Source organism: Cygnus atratus, chromosome 7, assembly GCF_013377495.2.
Source record: "Cygnus atratus isolate AKBS03 ecotype Queensland, Australia chromosome 7, CAtr_DNAZoo_HiC_assembly, whole genome shotgun sequence".
NCBI classification, from domain to species: domain Eukaryota; kingdom Metazoa; phylum Chordata; class Aves; order Anseriformes; family Anatidae; genus Cygnus; species Cygnus atratus.
In genome coordinates this window covers 5,634,332-5,652,806 of record NC_066368.1, presented here as the reverse complement: position 1 = coordinate 5,652,806, position 18,475 = coordinate 5,634,332, and the positions used below count along the sequence as shown (strand labels likewise).

The window sequence follows — 18,475 nt, the reverse complement described above, 5'->3', positions numbered from 1 at the left end:
GAAAAAATAATTAGAATTACTGAGGTTAATGGCTGCCAAGGATTCTGCAAAATAGATCTGTAGATCTTGGTATCCTCAAATGGTGACAAAGAGAAAGGAACAAAAAAGTCCTCTACATCTCCAGACGACAGTAATTCATCAGCTTTAAAGTTGAGAGAGAGATTTTGGGACGAGAAGGTTTTGAGAAATAAGAAGTTCCAATAATAAAATTAACCTAAAACGTGTTGAGTAACGTTCTAAGTTTCAAGAGCACATTTCTCTAGAAAAGAGTTGGAAAAGGCATCGGCTGCAGGTTGTTTCTTGAGTTCTTGCTTGCACACATTGAATTGTGACTAAAAAGAGAGAGAGAAAAAAGAGGAACAGCGCTTACTGTTTTTTCTGTGGCAAAGTTTGCCACATTGCAAAGACCTGCAGCTGGCATTATGATCATGCCAACTTTGGCCATCTAGTGGCATCTTTTTCACAATGAAAAATAAATGAACAATTACCAGCCGTCTCTACTTTGAAGACATACAACCCTCCCACACGGTACAATGTATGTCAAGTACAATTCAAGAAACTTGCCTGGAGCTACTGGATTCTGACTGTCTTATTAATGCTGTGGTACAGAAAATGTTCCGTTTTTTCCAGTTCTTTAAGAACACATGGGAGCCAACCTCTTTCCCTTTCAACACAACTGAATAAAACAACATGAGCACACGGTGCCTTCTGACTGCTCCTGGGTTTTGGCAGGGATCGCCACATACAACTTGAAAGAAAAGGCAAATGCTGCCATTCCAGTTTAACTGAAAAGGAAAAAAAAATGGGTATTTTGCTGCTTTGCATCTTGATGCTTGCCAGAGCAAACTCACAATGTTCCTGCTGTGGGATATGTCAGCTTTGATGGCATTACCAAGTATATGTGACAACTGGAACAGGCCCAGGCTGGAGTGTGGGCTGTGTTACGAAGGACGTAGCACCTCAGGGTGCAAAGTGAATGCTTTATGTTGCTGCTGAGGCACGGAGCAGCAATTTTTTTTTTTTTTTTTTTTTTTTTTTTTTGCAGCTGGGTTGTTGCTGTTGCCTTTCTCCATTTAAGAGGTGAGTTTAGAGCAAAGATGACTTTGGTGATAGAAATTTGCTGGGTCTGGTAAAAGGTTCTGCAGCATCCATGAATCCAGTGAACTGACACAGAGGGGTTTCTTGGGGGACAGTCGGATGTCTTTGAGGTGACAGCTGGCCCTCTGTTCTGAGGTGATTTCTGGTGTCCAGCTGCACACAGGCAGCAGCCATGTCTTCTCCCGGAGGCCTTCGGCAAAGGCAGGCAGGGGCTCGGGGATCCCCATGCTGTGCTTTCCTTCTGGGCTGGATTGATTCCAAGTCAGAAGGACATATGGTTCTCTCCCTGATAGCATAATAGAGCCAGATTGGAAATGTTTTATTAACAGATAGGACAACCCTTTACAATGTTTAGTTAGATAGAAAGAAGGTTGTTTTGATCCAGGAAGAGACAGTTTTGATCCAGGAAGAGACAATTAGAGACCTGCTCCTCCATCTGGAATGTCACAAGTCCATGGGACCAGACAAGCTCCACCCTAGGGTGCTGAGGGAGCTGGCGGAGGTAATTGCCAAGCCGCTTTCTATCAGCGTTCCTGGTTATCTGGAGAGGTCCCAGAGGATTGGAGGCTTGCTGATGTGACTCCCATCTACAAGAAGGGCTGTAAGGAGGACCCGGGGAACTACAGGCCTGTCAGCCTGACCTCGGTTTTAGGGAAAGTTATGGAGTAAATCATCTTGGGTGAGATCACACGGCACCTGCGTGGCATCCAGGGGTTCAGGCCCAACCAGCATGGGTTCATGAAAGGCAGGTTGTGCTTGTCCAACCTCAGCTCCTTCTATGATCGTGTGACCAGACTAGTAGATGAGCGAAAGGCTGTTGATGTAGTCTACTTAGACTTCAGCAAAGCCTTTGATACAGTCTCCCACAGTATTTTCCTGGGGAAACTGGCTGCCTGTGGCCTTGACAGGTATACTCTTCTCTGGGTAAAGAACTGGCTGGAGGGCCTTGCCCAGCAGGTTGTGGTTAATGGAGTTAAGTCCAGCTGGCATCCTGTTACAAGTGGTGTACCCCAGGGGTCGGTACTGGGGCCTATCTTGTTTAATATCTTTATTGATGACCTGGATGAGGGGATTGAGTGTACCCTCATTAAGTTTGCAGATGACACCAAATTGGGAGGTAGTGTCGATCTGCCTAAGGGTAGGGTGGCCCTTCAGAGGAATCTGGATAGGCTGGATTGCTGGGCTGAGGTGAATGGGATGAGGTTTAACAAGGCCAAGTGCCGGGTCCTGCACTTTGGCCACAATAACCCCATGCAACGCTATAAACTTGGGGCAGAGTGGCTAGAAGACTGTGAAGAGGCAAGAGACCTGGGAGTGTTGATCGATGCTCGGCTGAACATGAGCCGGCAGTGTGCCCAGGTGGCCAAGACAGCCAATGGCATCCTGGCCTGTATTAGAAATAGTGTAGCCAGCAGGGCCATGGAGATGATCATCCCCCTGTAATCAGCTTTGGTGAGGCCTCACCTTGAGCTCTGTGTTCAATTTTGGGCCCCTCATTACAAGAAGGACATCGAGGCCCTGGAGTGTGTCCAGAGAAGGGCAACAAAACTGGTGAGGGGCCTGGAACACAAGTCTTATGAGGAGCAGCTGAGGGAGCTGGGATTATTTAGTCTGGAGAAGAGGAGGCTCAGGAAAGACCTCATTGCGCTCTACAACTTCCCTTCAGGAGGTTGTGATAAAGAGGGGGTCGGCTTCTTCTCTCAGGTAACTAATGATAGGACTCAAGGAAATGGTCACTAGTTGCGCCTGGGGAGATTTAGATTACATATCAGGAAAAACTTTTTCTCTCAAAGAGTGGTCAGGTGCTGGAACGGCCTGCCCAGGGAGGTGGTGGAGTCACCATCCCTCGCGGTGTTCAAGAAGCGCCTGGTCAATGTGCTACGAGATATGATTTAGTAGCTTTGCGGGTAGTATTGGTGATAAGAGAACGGTTGGACTAGATGATCTTGTAGGTCCTTTCCAACCTTGTGTTTCTATGATTCTATGATTCTGTAAGTTTAGAAACTTTGTATGTGTAAATGATGACCCAGGCCTGGAGGATGTGTCTGAAAAGATTGGGTGAGGAACTCACGCTATGCATGTGACTACTCTGTCTGAATAGTCAGGCATCGGAACGGGTTGCCCAGGGAGGTGGTGGCATCACTGCCGTGGGTGTGTTTAAGGAAAGGCTGGACCTGGTGCTTAGGAACATGGTTTAGTGGGTGACATTGGTGGTAGGGTGATGGTTGAACCAGGTGATCTTGGAGGCCTTTTCCAACCTTGATGACTGATTGGTTCAACGCTGAGTATGCATGCCTAAGTTGACTATTGACCCATCCACAAACATTGGAAGAACCTGGTGCCTGAAAGACCACCAGTAGAAATAAATGTGCATACATACTTTAATGAGTTCCAGGACATAATAAGATGTATATTTTGATTGTATAGAACCCCTGTGGCTAGACAATTTGGCACACACACTAGGTGGAGTGATCCCCTATGTGTCTGACACCTCAATTAAAAAATGTCTTCCTTCTAAAACTCCAAATTGAGTCTTAAAGAGTGTCTTTGACCGACTCTTACAGTTATCAGTATGACTGAAAGTTTGAGAGGCCAACCCCCATTGCCACGCACTGTCGAGGGCTCCCCGGGAGGGCCTTTGCGGCTGGCAGTGAGGAACGAGGAAGATTTTACCCCGAGCAAAGGCTCCTGCTCGGGGACAGGGACAGGTTCGGGATTTCTGAGAAAAACTTCAGAACCGCTTCCTGCCCACCGGCAGCCCCGGAACGGCCATTCGGCAGCCGCAGGGCGGCGGCGGAGCCGGGCGTGACGGACCGGCGGCGGCTGCGGCGCTTCCTGCGAGCGGGGCCGTGCCGTGCCGGGCAGGGCCGCGGCGCTGTGGGGCTCCGCGGGTCGCCATGCAGCCCTTCACCGTGAACATCAAGCTGGCGGCAAGGACCCTGACGGGAGCCCTCAGCGCGCCGAACAGGGGGGCGGCGGACTGGTACGGGGCGCCGGGAGACGGTGGGGGGGGGACGAGGGGTGGCTGCCCGGTCCCCTCCTCTTCCATCCCGAATTGCTCGAGGAGAGGGGGTGCGGCTCTCCGGCTGTCGGGGAGAGCAATGCCACAACCACCTCAGGGCGGGTGGGTGTGTGCCAGGCCCTCCCGGCGATGCCCTTTTGTGGGCGGAGCTCTTGGTGCTGCAACAGCCGTTGGAGAGCGGGTGGCTCCTGCTGCTGCAGTTTCTGGGGTTGTTTGAGGCTTGAGGTCCGAAGTCCGTGCATGCCTCGGTGTTTGTTTGCATGGCTCTGAGCGAGAAGCTCGCCCAGCTGTGCTAGGAAGCAGTAAGCGAGCGCTGCTGAATCCTATGGAAACAGCTTCAAATGAATTGGCCTGAACCCAGTCGTTTTGGAAAAGTGTGACCTGTACGTTTGTTAGCTTGCAAAGCAGTGAACACTAAAGTTCTTGGAAGTTTTTAGAAACTTCATCTCCTTTGACTGTGCTCGCTCGCTTATTGTTCTCACCATATCCATGTATATATCATTAGAGGCCACATTAATCATTCCTCAAGTCAGACTGCATCAAAGACTAACTATTCTTGTAGTTCTTCACATGCTTCCTCCCCCCCGTGCAATTATATAAAAGCAAATATGCTCCTTACATATAACATTTGGGAATGCTGTGCATGTATTCCAGTATGATGTTTTAAATTTACAGAAGAGGATTTTTATAGATGGGCACAAATGTGTGCTTTATGGTTTCATAGGGACTCATCAGCATACAGTTCAGCAGACAGTGCTGCAATCGCATTTTATAATGCTGTTGAGTTTTATGTAAAGTAGTTTTTAGTGTTTGATATTTGTGTCTGGTAGTGTACACTCAATTTACCAAAAAAAAAAAATAATCTTGCTCTTGATGTGAACTGCTTTTTGTTCTTTTTTGCTTGTTTGATGATGGTGTGTGCTTTTCTAGGGGCTGGCAAGGTTTGATTGCATACGGATGCCATTCCCTTGTGCTGGTAGTTGATGCCAATACTGCCCAGACTTTACAGGTTTTGGAAAGACACAAAGCAAATGTTGTCAAGGTGAGATACGTTTTAAGGTGCATTACGTGATTCTGGTGTATATCTTATTTTTCTAAATGATTTTCAATACTCATATTGCACTCAATTTTCACATAAAATCTGTTGTAAAGTACCTATATTTAACATGATCCCTTTTATGGTGAAATCAAACCATGCATGCTAAAATTTGGGCTGAGATCAATGTTATACTTTTAGATATATAAAAATATATTTGAATCTTAGGAAGGAGAGGTTATTTTTCCGTTATCACAGAGCAAAGGTGTGTAGTTGGCAGCAACCACAGAACACGCAGCACTTGGTAGATCAGTACCTTCCCTGACTTCTGGCATTGTGTTTGGGCAAGCATACCCTTAACCTCATTTGTCTTCAGGCTAGCCTTTAAAATGAGCAAGACATCAACTCCAATGTCTCTAACTGTGTTAAAAAATATATATATATATATATGTATGTATATATATATATAAATAAGTGAAATAAGTGGTATGGAGGCAGCAGCTATAATGATTATTATGTTTTAAAATCTCCACTTAGCTTAGATAACAAGTTGTAGCAAAATATTTTTTGATCCAAGTAGTGCTAGCATTTTCATGTACTTTAGATAAATTCGCTAGTTTTGAGCAGTAACGTTATTTCAATAAGAAACCAAGTATTGAAGTCCAAATAGTTTCTATATAACTTATAGGATAATTTTTCAAATTCACTATCTGGTGGTTTATTAACAGAAATAGACTAAAAAAGTGACTTACTTGTGAGGAGAAAGAATGGAAGGAAATTCTGCTCCACTTTAAGAAGTAGAAATTGTTATGAGGTCATAGTCAGTGTAGATACCTTTATGTAAGTTTCTGAAAAACTTTGAATCCTATCTGCCTCTATTTTTTTGTTGTTGTTAAGAATTTATAAATGCTAAAAGCATGTGTAGGCTGTAGGGGAAGTGTAAAAGATCTGCTGTGTCTGTTTGGCTGTTGAACTCTTTGCAGTAGAGATTCATGCCAGCAAACATAGTCTGCAGGGGATCTTCTCCACAGAAACTTATGCTTGAGTTTTAAAAAATTTCAAAACATGCCACTTTCTGTAACAAAAAAAAAAGAAAAAAAGAAAAAAAAGAAAAGAAATAAGCAGTTGTTTCATTTGCTGCAGTTTGTTTCACTAATGTTCTTTAAAGACTACCTGGCATTTGTCTGTTACAACTGTGTCTGGAATAGGTAACGGTTTCACTGAAAAATGTTCTACGTTAGCTGTCAGCGTGGTAGTCCTGGCTTTTTGGGAGGCTGATAAATTTGTATGGAGTGGATTATACCTGTTTTTGTACCTCTACAATGAGTATGTGAAAGAGTGTTTTTACAAAAGAATATGTAAGTACATGATTTAAATTTTTTGGTCTGTCACAAAAAAAGAGAGTAATGAAATCTACATTTGTGTCTGTTTTGCTCAATTAGCAAACAGGGCCAATAAGGCTGTAAATTAGGTGAGATAATTTCTGAAAAATAATTTTTAAAAATTTGCCTTAGGTCCTTGTTTCTGACCAATGCTGCTACATTTTGAAGTCAGGGTAGAGAGGCAAAATGTTTTCTTTTAGCAGAGGATCAGGTCATGTGTGGGGACATTGTTGGAGCAGAGTGACTGCAATGCGAAAAGAGGGCTCATGGTGCTAGAGAACAGTAGGAGCTCTGTTTAAGACTGCTGGTGTAAAGGCCTTCTTTTCATTGTTCATAACTTGGTGACAGATCCTACCTTGGGAACTGATGTTTTCCAAAATTGGCATTTGCTTCAGAGAAACATATATTTAACTGAGGAAGAAATAGCTGTGTAGATTTCAACAGCTGTGTAATTTTAATACTACATAGCTGCATGCAGGCGCCTGCAAGGATAATTTTATTTTGAGCAGCAGGGAAGCAGGAGTTACAAAACTGAAATCTGCAGGTAGAGGAGACTCTCCCAAGAATTATTCTGTTATTCCAGTAGAAACATGCTTTGGGTTGTTAGCCAGAACTCTTTGAAAATTGCTTACTGTGCATGTGTAAAGGTTTAATTTATTCAGCCGAGCTTTTGAGATGCGTACTGGTAAAACCTCTGACAGGGATAGCACAAAGGTGGCTACAGTGCCCTGAATGCAGTTATAAATCTAACCCATGTTGTATAGTTAGTGGTACCTAATGATAATTGTATTTTTTTTCAGTGTCATGATTTCAATATCTGTAGAAAAGAGTTGTGTTTGACCTAACACTTTCTCTGTCAGGTACTGTGACAGCATACAGCTAGCTAGCTGCAACATCATTTTTGTAGTAGATAAATTCTCATTACCTTAGTATTAAGGTTTATTATTCTGTTAGTGTCTTCATTCTCCCTTAGGGGTAGAACTTGGCCTTTAAAGCGGGTAGCAAAACAATTCTGTATTGAATATGTAGGGAAGGAGCCAGTGTTACCTGTTACAGTCTCTGGAGACTTGTAGATGGAATGTTTCAAATTTCAGGCTACATCATGTACATATGTATTGCCATCTTCTTGCAAGTCAGTGCAGTTGGCAACCCGAAACCAGAAAGGGGTATATGAAAATCAGTTTTGGTGACATCTTGAATAGGATAAAGAAGATAGCAGATGCAGTTTCTTCTAAATATTTGAGTAGACTTCTAATATTTGTAGTCTGTATTTATGGATTATTGTAGTTTGTCTTCAGGAACAAGGTATGCTGATTTATGTAAATTTGAAAATACCGTCCATGCAGACATGCATCGCAGTTGTAACATATCCTAAATCTGCACGACTGATATATGTTTACACAGATGTTATTAACTGTTGTTATCCTTTTTGATGAGTTAATTATTTGTTTATCCATCTGAAAAATATTTTGGATGATGTCTTTGTTATATATGTTTCCATCTCTTGACTACTTTTCTTCTGTATCCTCAGGTTAAATGGGCTAAAGAAAATTACCATCACAATATTGGCTCTCCATATTCTTTACGTTTAGCTTCTGCTGATGCTACTGGAAAAATAATTGTATGGGATGTGGCAACAGGAACAGCTCGTTGTGAAATACAAGAACATGCAAAACCAATTCAAGGTAATGATAATGTGTGACGTTTGAATGGAAGTTCCTTTATGGAGCATCATGTACCAGTCAATCACCTAGGGCTATGAACTGTGCTCAGTTCTGACAAAGAATTTTACAGTCAGTATTACAAGTCTGTATGTTTGCCTACTCACTCTCTTTGTAAATGTAAGAACATTTGTTCTTTGTAAATGTCTCCCAGAGAAATGCTGTGAGATTTAATCCATATGGCAACATTTTTTAAGATCTGATGAAAAGTTATATTCCATTTTTATTAATATTATTGACTGGAGTAATAATGTTTATGGTGTCAAGTATATTTTACTATTTTTGAATTGGGGATGTTAGACAGCTTGCATTGTACCTGAACATTAGTGGCATCTGTTGTACTGTAGTACTTTGTTGTAAGTAAAAGTTTCAATTGTACAAATCTGCTTCGACAATTATGTTCATTACTGCTGATTAAGTATATGAGCATGACAACATAAATCAGAAAGCTTTCTTTTTTGTGTATCTGTACAGTTTTCTGATTTGTAGGATCAGGGCGGCTTTTACATGCACAGATAGCAATTTTACGTGAAAAGTGAAATGGAGAAAGAACAATATATTGTGCGAATTTTAGAGTAGATGACAGTTTTAAACAAAGTAGGTTTCATGCATAGTTCGAGTTAGTTGTATGAAGTTTTGACACTGAGTATGACAGATTTGAATTAGCTTTCAACTGCAGTCAAGTAGTCCCAGTAAATGGGAAGGATTAACGCAAGTGAACAGTCAGGAGAGAGGAAATTTTGAGAGAGTATAAATAACTGGGTTTTGCGTTCACTTGAGAAGACGATTCAGTGGTGATACTTGCTGCTTTTGATTCTGTTCCGTGGATGGTAGCCCAGTGATGCTGGGAAAGTCTGAAAAATATGCAGTAAATTCTGCCTGAACAAATCTGTGCAGCTGCATGTTTGAAAATTCTTCATCTTGTTTCCGTGAAAAAAGATCATGATCTCATTCAGGGATTCTCAGCGTATTTGTGCCCAGGATGCACGTATTTTTTAAATGCATACATTTTACAAATCTCTGCAGGAAGCAAACAAAACGAATGAATCGAAACCAAAAAGAAACCAGAAGAAAAGGAGAAGGAACTCTCTCTCTCTATATATATATGTATTTCATGTTGTAAGCTATAGAAGATCTGTGCTTGCCTGTGCTACATGTAGAAATACCTAGAAGCCTGGTATTGAGATCAGTGCTATCTTAGTTGGGCTGATGAAGGATAGAGAACGGTAAATGTAGCCACGGGCCAGGTATAACACAATTAAGAAGATATGGAAAAGTAATTGTTTTTTTTTCTTGGTCTTTTTGTGTTTGTTTATTAGTAAGGTGCCATCCGTCAGATGTTCCCTTTCATTAGTTAATGTCTTGCACTTCACCAGGGAAGAAGTTGAAGTAGTGGTTAAAACTCACAGCAGGGCATCCAAATATCTAGGTTTAATTTCTGCTTGCATCACACATCCATTATTATCTTTACTGCTGCTTTAATGAGTGCAGCTGTAGTTGATGATAGTAGTGTATTAGAACTGTTTGGTTCTAATTAATTGGGGTAGGCACTTTTTTGTGTACAGGAATCCCTCATAACAGAGCTGTCCAAGAGCTGGTTTGAGTACTGGAACGCAGGTAGAAAGCCATGCTGCTGTGGCTGGACTGCTCTCGTTACCTGAGCTGGTGATGTGAGGGGTCTGCTTCCAGCACCAGGTGAGCTCTTTGGGTTAGCTGGAAGGGATAACTCTGCGAGTACAGCAGCATCTGTGTGCTCTGCTGCATGCTCTAGATTTCTGTTTATTGCCACTGCTGCCCCCACTAGCAATATATTTCCGTGTTATTTCTGTAGAAAAATTTAGAACGCTTTGTTTCTAAAGAGACTATCACAATGAATTTCTAAAAATAATTTACATAAAAACTTGTGATGATGCTTGTGTTACACATATTTTTTGCCTTGATTTCTATTATTGGAAAACCCACTTAGTTTGTTTTTTGTTATACTTCTGTTTCTGTGAAGCCCGTGAGAGTACATACAGTACTGCAGTGCCCTGGAAGTCTGCTAGTGAGACACTGAATGTTTATTCTTTCCACTGCAGTTAATTTTTTTCTGTTTATTTCTTCTTTTTTTGTGTTATAACTTGCATTTTATTTATCAATGACACCAGTTCACTGAATGTTTGGTGTGGTTTTGACCATGCCATTTGAAGATTTTTCCAGGTTTGCAGGCCCAATGAAGGCTTTTCAATCTGCTGTTCTATTGGGTGAAAAATAAGGTAATATGCAACAGAATTAAAGTTCTGTTCTTTAATCAGTCCCTGGTTTAATTTAGCAATAGCTTCTAACAAAAGCAGTTTCTTTTGCTTCCATCTGTTTCTGAAGCCTCTGGCTATTTTTTTTTTACAGGCGTGTAGAAAATGGTGCAAATAGAGATCAAGCACCAAGGTGATCTGGTGCTCTCTGTGTTATCTGCAAGAACGTGGCAGGATAACAGCTGGAGCTTCACTGTTTCAATAAAAAAAAATCAGTGCTTCAGTGTTAGGCACTTGTCTTTATTTGATCCAGACTATATTCACCTGGGAAACACTTAACCATTTGTTTACTTGTAGTTTAACTGATTAGGACACGAATGGATTTATTTTTATTTTTAAATTTTCCTTCTGAGACCCTGAGACCCATTGAAAAACACTTATCAGCTCTCAAAAAAAAAAAAAAGGTGAATTGTTAAAACAGAGGAATGACTTAGGAAGGATTTTTTTTTTCCAACATCTTAATATATATGAGTATGCTGTAGAGACACCGTGACTTGTTGAAGCCATGCAGTAGTAGGAGCTGGACTTGAGGGGACACTTCATTGCCTGTCTGGCCTGTGTAGCATTTACATAGCTCTAACACAGTTCCTTTCAAGTAACAGAGGTAGCTCTGTGTTCTTGTTGACTCAGTGGTAGAGTTTACTTTTCATCTTATTCCAAGTTTGATTTCTTTTTTTGTAGAGATTTATAAATTTACCAAAAATGAAGAATTGTGTGTGGCCTTCATTTTAGTTTAACAGACATTTCTGCCTTTCTCTCACCTCCCCTTCCTGCCTTATTTTTGTTTGATTAGAACAAATTTACCAAGGTGATCAAGCAATGGGAATTTACTCCAAGTAAATCTTCATGGGAACTTAAAAAGAAAAAAGGTTGGGGCAAACGGATGTATGGAAGTATTCAGAGAACACTTGAGCACCCTCCTCTGTGGATTTATTGGTCACCCCCTTCTCTTCTTATTAAGTGTATATAGACTATTAACAAAACAGGTATAAAAGTGCTAAGGTAAAGCACTACTTTTAGGGTTGGGGTAACAGACCCAACCCATCTCCAAATGCAAAAGGCCTTAATTGTTCCAGTACAACTTTACCAGTATAGTCGCCTCTGGTTCTTCCGGCTGATCTAAGATAGAAAACATAGGCTTTTATGCTCATTTATCTTGAATGTTTAAATGATGCTGAGTTGTGGTGATTAGCAACCGTGCCTCTTCAGACTGACCATAGTGTTTAAGGGCATATTTATGTTCTTGATTGTGTATTACAGTCAGTTTCATTTTACTCCTGAACTCAAGCCTCTTGCTAAAAAGTATTTGAAGTAGAGAAAACATTCATTTCCAGGTCACGTACTGAAACCACCCCTCTGTTAAGTAGGGATGGTGTATAATTCTTTTCATTATAACTGATGTGGTTCTGTAAAATACAGCATGTTTTTTTCAGGTAGGAATTTGCTGGCTGAAAACAACTGACATCCTTCAGATAGGATGTGGGCGCTGTGCGTGTGTGTGGACATGTATAACCCAGTGCATTGTTGCTTGTTAAAAATATAAATTGAGACCATAAAATGAATTTATTTTTTAGAATTGTGAAATAGAAGTACCTGGTTACTAACAAGTTGCTAATCATTTCTTTAAAGATAAAGTGTTACAGAAGAATAGTTTCAGAATAGAACTATTTGTGAAAATTTATTTCAATGTTTCCTTTTTCTTCTTTCTTTTGACAGACATGCAGTGGTTGTGGAATCAAGATGCTTCTAGAGATTTACTGCTTGCAGTTCATCCACCTAACTATATTGTACTGTGGAATGCAGACACAGGCACCAAACTTTGGAAGAAAAGTTATGCAGAAAATATCCTGTCTTTTTCATTTGACCCCTTTGATCCATCACACCTAGCTTGTAAGTTTTTACGTATAAAATAGTAAGAAAGGACAGTTTCAGTTTGCCATTGGTTAGTTGGAACTAGCAAAAAGAAAAATTCTATATGATAGTATCAAGAATCACAGATAGTTGTGTTGTAGTACCATTAGTTTAAGTTGGAGAGGAGCTATAATGGAAGGAAAAAAAGGCATGCTCTAAGAAATACGGCCAGGGAGTTTGCAGGTGTGACCTGAATATGTGTGACCAGGAAAAACATTAGACTTAAATCTTAAACTAGAGGCTGTGACATTAAAGTAATCGATTAGTGAGATTTATGTTGTTAATGCCAGGAAGAAGTTTCAAAACAAAGACGGGAGTCTTCAGCCAATATAGAATTTGTCTGAAAAATGATGTCATTGGGATGGGGAGGGAAAAAGTGCCCATGAATAGAGAATACAACTTAAAGATCTGAAAAGATACGTTTGTGACTTCAAAAAGAAGATGGAAGACATGGAGATGGGAACTGGGAGAAGCTGGATACAGAGAACCCTGTTAAAGTGACATAAAAAGCTATAAAATAATTGGATGCTGAGAGTGAATCCAATGAGATGAGAATGAACCCAGATAAATGGCATCTTCAACAGAAAGGTTTTTGTTGAAGGATGAATGTGAGCATCAATTTTCGAAAATTCAAATGTTAAGGGGGGTGTAACGCACACATTCACATTTTAGCAGAAAGAAACTAAGATAAATAAGTGTCGCTGTTTTTTCACTTATCTTCATTACTCCTGATCTGTAGAAGACAAGCTGCAGTTTCCAGTCTTTGTAGGTTTTATTATTGTTATTATTTGTCATACCATTCAACCTAGAAAAAGAGCTTTTTGGTATAAATGTGTAGTAAAATCTTAGCTACATCTTTACAGCTCAGCTGAGTCTTTATGCCGCCACATAAACAATGTGCTAACAATTCTTTGAGCAATGCGCTTCATGAGAACAAAAAATGGTTCTATAGCCAATGTGGGCAACTCTGCTATTTACATTATGAAGCTTCCTGAAAAACAGTTTATGACAGAATAACTGTACTGAACAAATACGAAGGGACAACCCAGAGGTTTCTACCGATAACCTCCCCCCCCCCCTTTTTTTTTTTTTGTACAGACTTAATTTTGAAATAATTGCATGGATTTTCATTAATAGTAGTTGACCGTCTTCTGCTCTTTTGGTAGAAGGTGCTTGTAAGATAGAATTATGAATTTTCCATCTTAATGTATTAATAATGCTATTATAACTTCTCCTCACCAAAATTTCGTTAAAATAAAACACCTCAACAGAATTGCAGATTTTATTTTGTAAAATCTGTTTTTCTTGGTACAGTGCTCACAAGTGAAGGAATAGTGTTCATCTCCGACTTCTCTCCTTCGAAAGCTCCTGCCAGCTCAGGGAAGAAGGTTTACATTTCTAGTCCCCATTCCAGTCCTTCTCACAAGTTGGCTGCTACTACAGGGGCCAAAAAGGCCCTTGATAAAGTGAAAATTTTAATCAGTAATGAAAAACCAAGGTAGGTTGCAAATATTTCTTCCCAGGTAATGTTTTTTTATACCTATGTATTATATAGATATTATTAGATTATTATTAGATTAAATATTGTAAGATAATACTTTTTAAAAAAAAAAACAATTTATTTAAGGAGTAGGCAGACTGAGAATAGCAATTTCTATTCTTTGTCTTCATGGCCCTGAAACTAAGGTGCATTTGAAAACATTGTAAAATGTGAGGAAAGTCTGTTTGGCTTCTAGTAATTGCATGCTTTAACCTTTGTTTCTTAGTTGATGTACCTTAGTTTGATACAGTTGATGTACCCTTTCAAAAAACAGTTCTTCATTTTAGTTGCAGCTTGCTTTTTAAAACATAACTGTGCTCTGTGTGCCTATATTATATTGTCATGCAGGTGTACATTCAGAAACATCTTTCTTGCGGGAGGGATGGGTAAAAGATGAAAATAGGATAATGTAATTCATTTTAATTATGGAATGAGAAAGGATATAATAAAATAAAATTTCTTCAAGTACTAATACCTGTGAAGAGCTGTTATCCCAAAGTAGTTTGTGATAGTGCCGTAACAGGCATTTTCTAAGTTAAGTGTATAAACAGAATTTGTACATACATATTTATGTGTTTTATGACCTTTTAAAACCAAAGATGTTGCATTTTAAGATTTTTTTAGAACTTCTTGACCTTTTTTTTGTGGTGCAATTAGTTTTTCCTTTCTCACTTTTCATTTATGTAGTAATAGTGACTAGAACCAACTAATCAGAGTGCATTGTCAGTTAGCACTTGACATGAAACTTTAGTGTAGGTTTGAAATTTATACTCTGTTTTAATAAGCTGTTTATATTGCAAACTGAGGAGAAAACTTAAAGATATGTTATTTGGTAATCATTTAAGATATTAAGATTTTTATATTAGGTTAAAGGTTATTTTGTTTTCTGTGATGCCTGACGTACTAGATCAGATAGAGCACCAGATTTTCAAATATTGGGACAGTACATATGCTGCTGCAACCTTTTGTATGCTCCATAATAACAGTATATCAACAAAGAGCCATTTTTTTTTGTATTCTTCCAACTATATTTTAAGCTGTATATGAATATTGCCAAGGATATGATAGTAATTTCTTTTATCTCTTCCTTTCTCTCTGGAACACCACAAAAGACCAGAATGGGAAAAAAGGAAGAAAAATTGTAGCAGCAGTGATTTATCTGGTTTTATATTAATTTAGGGAAACGTTGAGGAAAGAGGAGCAGGAAATTGTCAGGAAAGTGATTACAAACAGAAGATTCATAGTCCTGGAGAAAGGAATGAGAAGCAAGAACCATGTAAGGGGGGTTTAGTGTACGGCAGAATGAGATTAAAACCAGACAAACAAAACCCCTTGAAAGAGATGATACGTTAAATCAGTTAAGAGAGTTTCTGAACTGAACGCAGTACGAGGATGATTTTCTTCAATGTGATTTATGTACAGTTCATTGCATTATGTGTACCTAATGAACCTCTTTACACTGCAGTCTATCACCTATTGATCAACAAAATAATGAACATTCCTGTTCTTTACTACTTTCTCTGAGTTTGAAAACTGGTGTTTTTGATAAGCTAGTTCAGTTTATTTCAAAATAAAGTAATACACACAGTACAAATTTGAAGGAAGCGATATATTTAAAGGTAACTTCCCATGAATACCAGTAAATGGCATGGCAGCTAGCACAGTTCATAACTGAATTGCTTTCTGTTTGTGTTGTGCAAGAATTATACTTGTACAATTTGACTTAACCATTATTTTAAAAATTACTCTATAATCTTATTTGGACAAAAGGCAACAGTGTGTGTCTTTTGAAGGTAGGTGATGCTGTTCATTGCTGAACTAATTAAATAGAAGTCTGTAGTTTCCCAATTATCAAAATGGGGAATGCTTGAAAGAAAAGCACCTCCAGGAGCATTTGCACTGTTAATTTTATTTTGAACTTCAAATATTTGTTGATACCGAACTTAATTAAAGTTGTTCTCCTTTTCTGGACCACTTACAATTTATTTTTGACATTTTGCAGTGCTGAATCTGTAACACTTAATGACTGCCTTCAGTTGTCATACTTGCCTTCCAAAAGAAACTACATGCTATTACTGTATCCCAGAGAAATTCTGATTCTTGACTTGGAAGTGAATCAGACGGTGGGTGTGATTGCCATTGAAAGAACAGGTGTGCCTTTCCTACAGGTAATGAAAATTTGATAGGTGTCTGTCATTGTAATGGTTTATTACGATCATTTACAAGTACATGACCCACGGATAGTTGTGTTTTGATGAATACTAGAAGATGAAAAGAAGTTAACTTGCCAGGAGAAATGTCTTCTGAACCAAGCACTGTTTAATTTAGTTTTCTGAAGTCTGCTACAAACCCACTTCATTTCGTGGTGTTACAGAAGTTATCAGTGTGGAAATAGTGCTGTGGAGAAAGGACATTTCATTTTCTTCTGGTTAAGCTGTTTAAGTTAGGGACTCTGTGAGCTGATTCACTAGTTTAATTTCAGTTACCTGATAATAACGGTATTCTGGTTCATTAAAAAAAAAAAAAAAAAAAAAGGTGTTTTGACAACCTCATTAAATTCTTTGATTTCCATGGATGGTTGTGTCTTAGGTGGGATTTGAGTAATATGGTTTCCAAGATTATTAAGAGCCATGCTTTTTTCCTCAATAAGCTATAGTATATTTTTACACTTTGATTAAGATTTGGAAAGTAGTCCTTAATAATGAGTTAAAAAATATAACAATTTCTCAATCATAAAAATAGATGATATGCAGCTCTTGCCTTTTTTTTTTTCTTTCTTTCTTTCTTTTTCCTGTCACTGATTCTTGACTTTGCTTTAGTAGCTATAGAAATTCATTTAAGTGTTGCCTTAATGGTAAAATTTTTGTGATTGTCTTGAATACATCATGAATATTAAATTACAAGCATATTTAGCAAAGAATAAAATTTTGGTAATACATTATCTGTTTGCCTAGGTAATTCCGTGTTTTCAGCGTGATGGGCTATTTTGCCTACATGAAAATGGTTGTATAACTTTAAGAGTTCGCAGACCTAACTGCAGTATAACTGGAACTCCTAATGAAGAGCCAGGTAAGTTTTGTGCCAGTAATGGCCAGAAATTAACTTTGAGGCATTTTAGTTAATACTTTAGCACCAGTGTCAACCATCATGCCTTGTACAGGATGGTTAATTGCAACTTTTCCAATGTTTTTTCTCTTAGTACATTAAATTTATATCGTGTTCTACAAAAAATTGTTTTTGATTCCCCTGATACCTAATGCAAAATAAGATATATCCTGAAAATCTTTTCATCACTAAGTATTACTTTATTTGTGAAGTGGTAATGGTTACATATATGGGAAAGTTTTATATACAAGATTATTTGTAGGTTTTACCTTTAAGAAAAAAAATACTTTGCAAAAAAACAGACATTTTGGGAGGTTATTTGGTCGGTTGGAAGAATTGATTTTAGAGCTAAGATGTGGGCTTAAATTTACATTAAATTCTAAATTATTAAACCTTTACTTCTTTTATGAAATATAACTAAGAATGAATTTTAATATAATGAAGGAGACAGGAAGAAAGAAGGTAAAACACAGTTATGTACAACTAAATAAGTGGCATTTTTGGTTAATTTATTTTTTATGGTTTTGTTAGTTTGTTAATTTTTTAGTAAGCTACAGCATTACTTGCTTCCAGTTTTACCAATAAACCAAATGAGATTTCAATTGTGGAGAACAGATGTGCTTTCTGCGCAGATGTGAAACAGTATAATTTTTTAGATTTTTGCAAGATTCAAGCAGAGTAAGCCACTTCTAAGACAAAGTTAAACTTTGAGGAAATTTTCAGGGTCATATGTTTTGTACAGCATAATCAACAGTGTAAAGTCTGATTATGTTTTGCTTATTGTTGTGCAGGAAGCATGTAGATTTCAGCGAAAGAGCTCTGTCACTCTACAATCTTACCTCTGCTGAAAGATCACATTGCATGTTTTCTGTTTTAATTGTTGGTCGTTTGTGGCACATTGATGTTACAGATCCGGACCCAGTTCAGGAACTGACTTATGATTTAAGAAGTCAGTGTGATGCAATTAGGGTAACAAAAACAGTTCGGCCGTTCAGTATGGTGTGTTGCCCTGTGAATGAGAATTCGGCAGCTCTCATTGTCAGTGATGGCAGGGTAATGATCTGGGAATTAAAATCCAGTATTTCTGGCAGAAATCTGCGTAACAGGTAATGGGATTTTTCTTTTCTGTTACATGTACAAATGGCACTTAATTATATTCTGAAAGTAATGGTATTGTGCTTCTGTGCGTGATGTGCTATACATGTGTATGAATGAGGGGAAGAGGTGTTTGGAATAAGGAAACAAAAGATAAGAATGAATATCACATTATTTTAGGGGAACATTTTCTCATTTGGCTTTCTGCAGACTGTATAATTTTCCTCAGAAATGAATCCCTCAGTTTCAATCACATGAAAGGACTATGAAATTA

At 38.7% G+C, this 18,475-nt stretch overlaps 1 protein-coding gene across 4 annotated transcripts in view; it reads left to right on the top strand.

The window, feature by feature from the left end:
* Positions 1-3,922: 3,922 nt before the first annotated feature.
* The window catches only part of WDR11 (WD repeat domain 11), a 44,527-nt gene continuing 29,974 nt past the window's right edge, over positions 3,923-18,475 (top strand). For 3 of the 4 annotated variants that reach the window (XM_050712028.1, XM_050712027.1, XM_050712025.1), the window contains exons 1-8: positions 3,938-4,081; positions 5,051-5,162; positions 8,070-8,223; positions 12,267-12,440; positions 13,776-13,959; positions 16,004-16,169; positions 16,956-17,070; positions 18,017-18,212. In XM_050712028.1, the coding sequence (XP_050567985.1) occupies positions 3,996-4,081; positions 5,051-5,162; positions 8,070-8,223; positions 12,267-12,440; positions 13,776-13,959; positions 16,004-16,169; positions 16,956-17,070; positions 18,017-18,212 (1,187 nt within the window). In that variant the 5' untranslated portion in view covers positions 3,938-3,995. Of the gene's footprint in view, positions 4,082-5,050; positions 5,163-8,069; positions 8,224-12,266; positions 12,441-13,775; positions 13,960-16,003; positions 16,170-16,955; positions 17,071-18,016; positions 18,213-18,475 lie in introns of all 4 variants that reach the window. The other variant, XM_050712026.1, reaches the window with a different exon arrangement.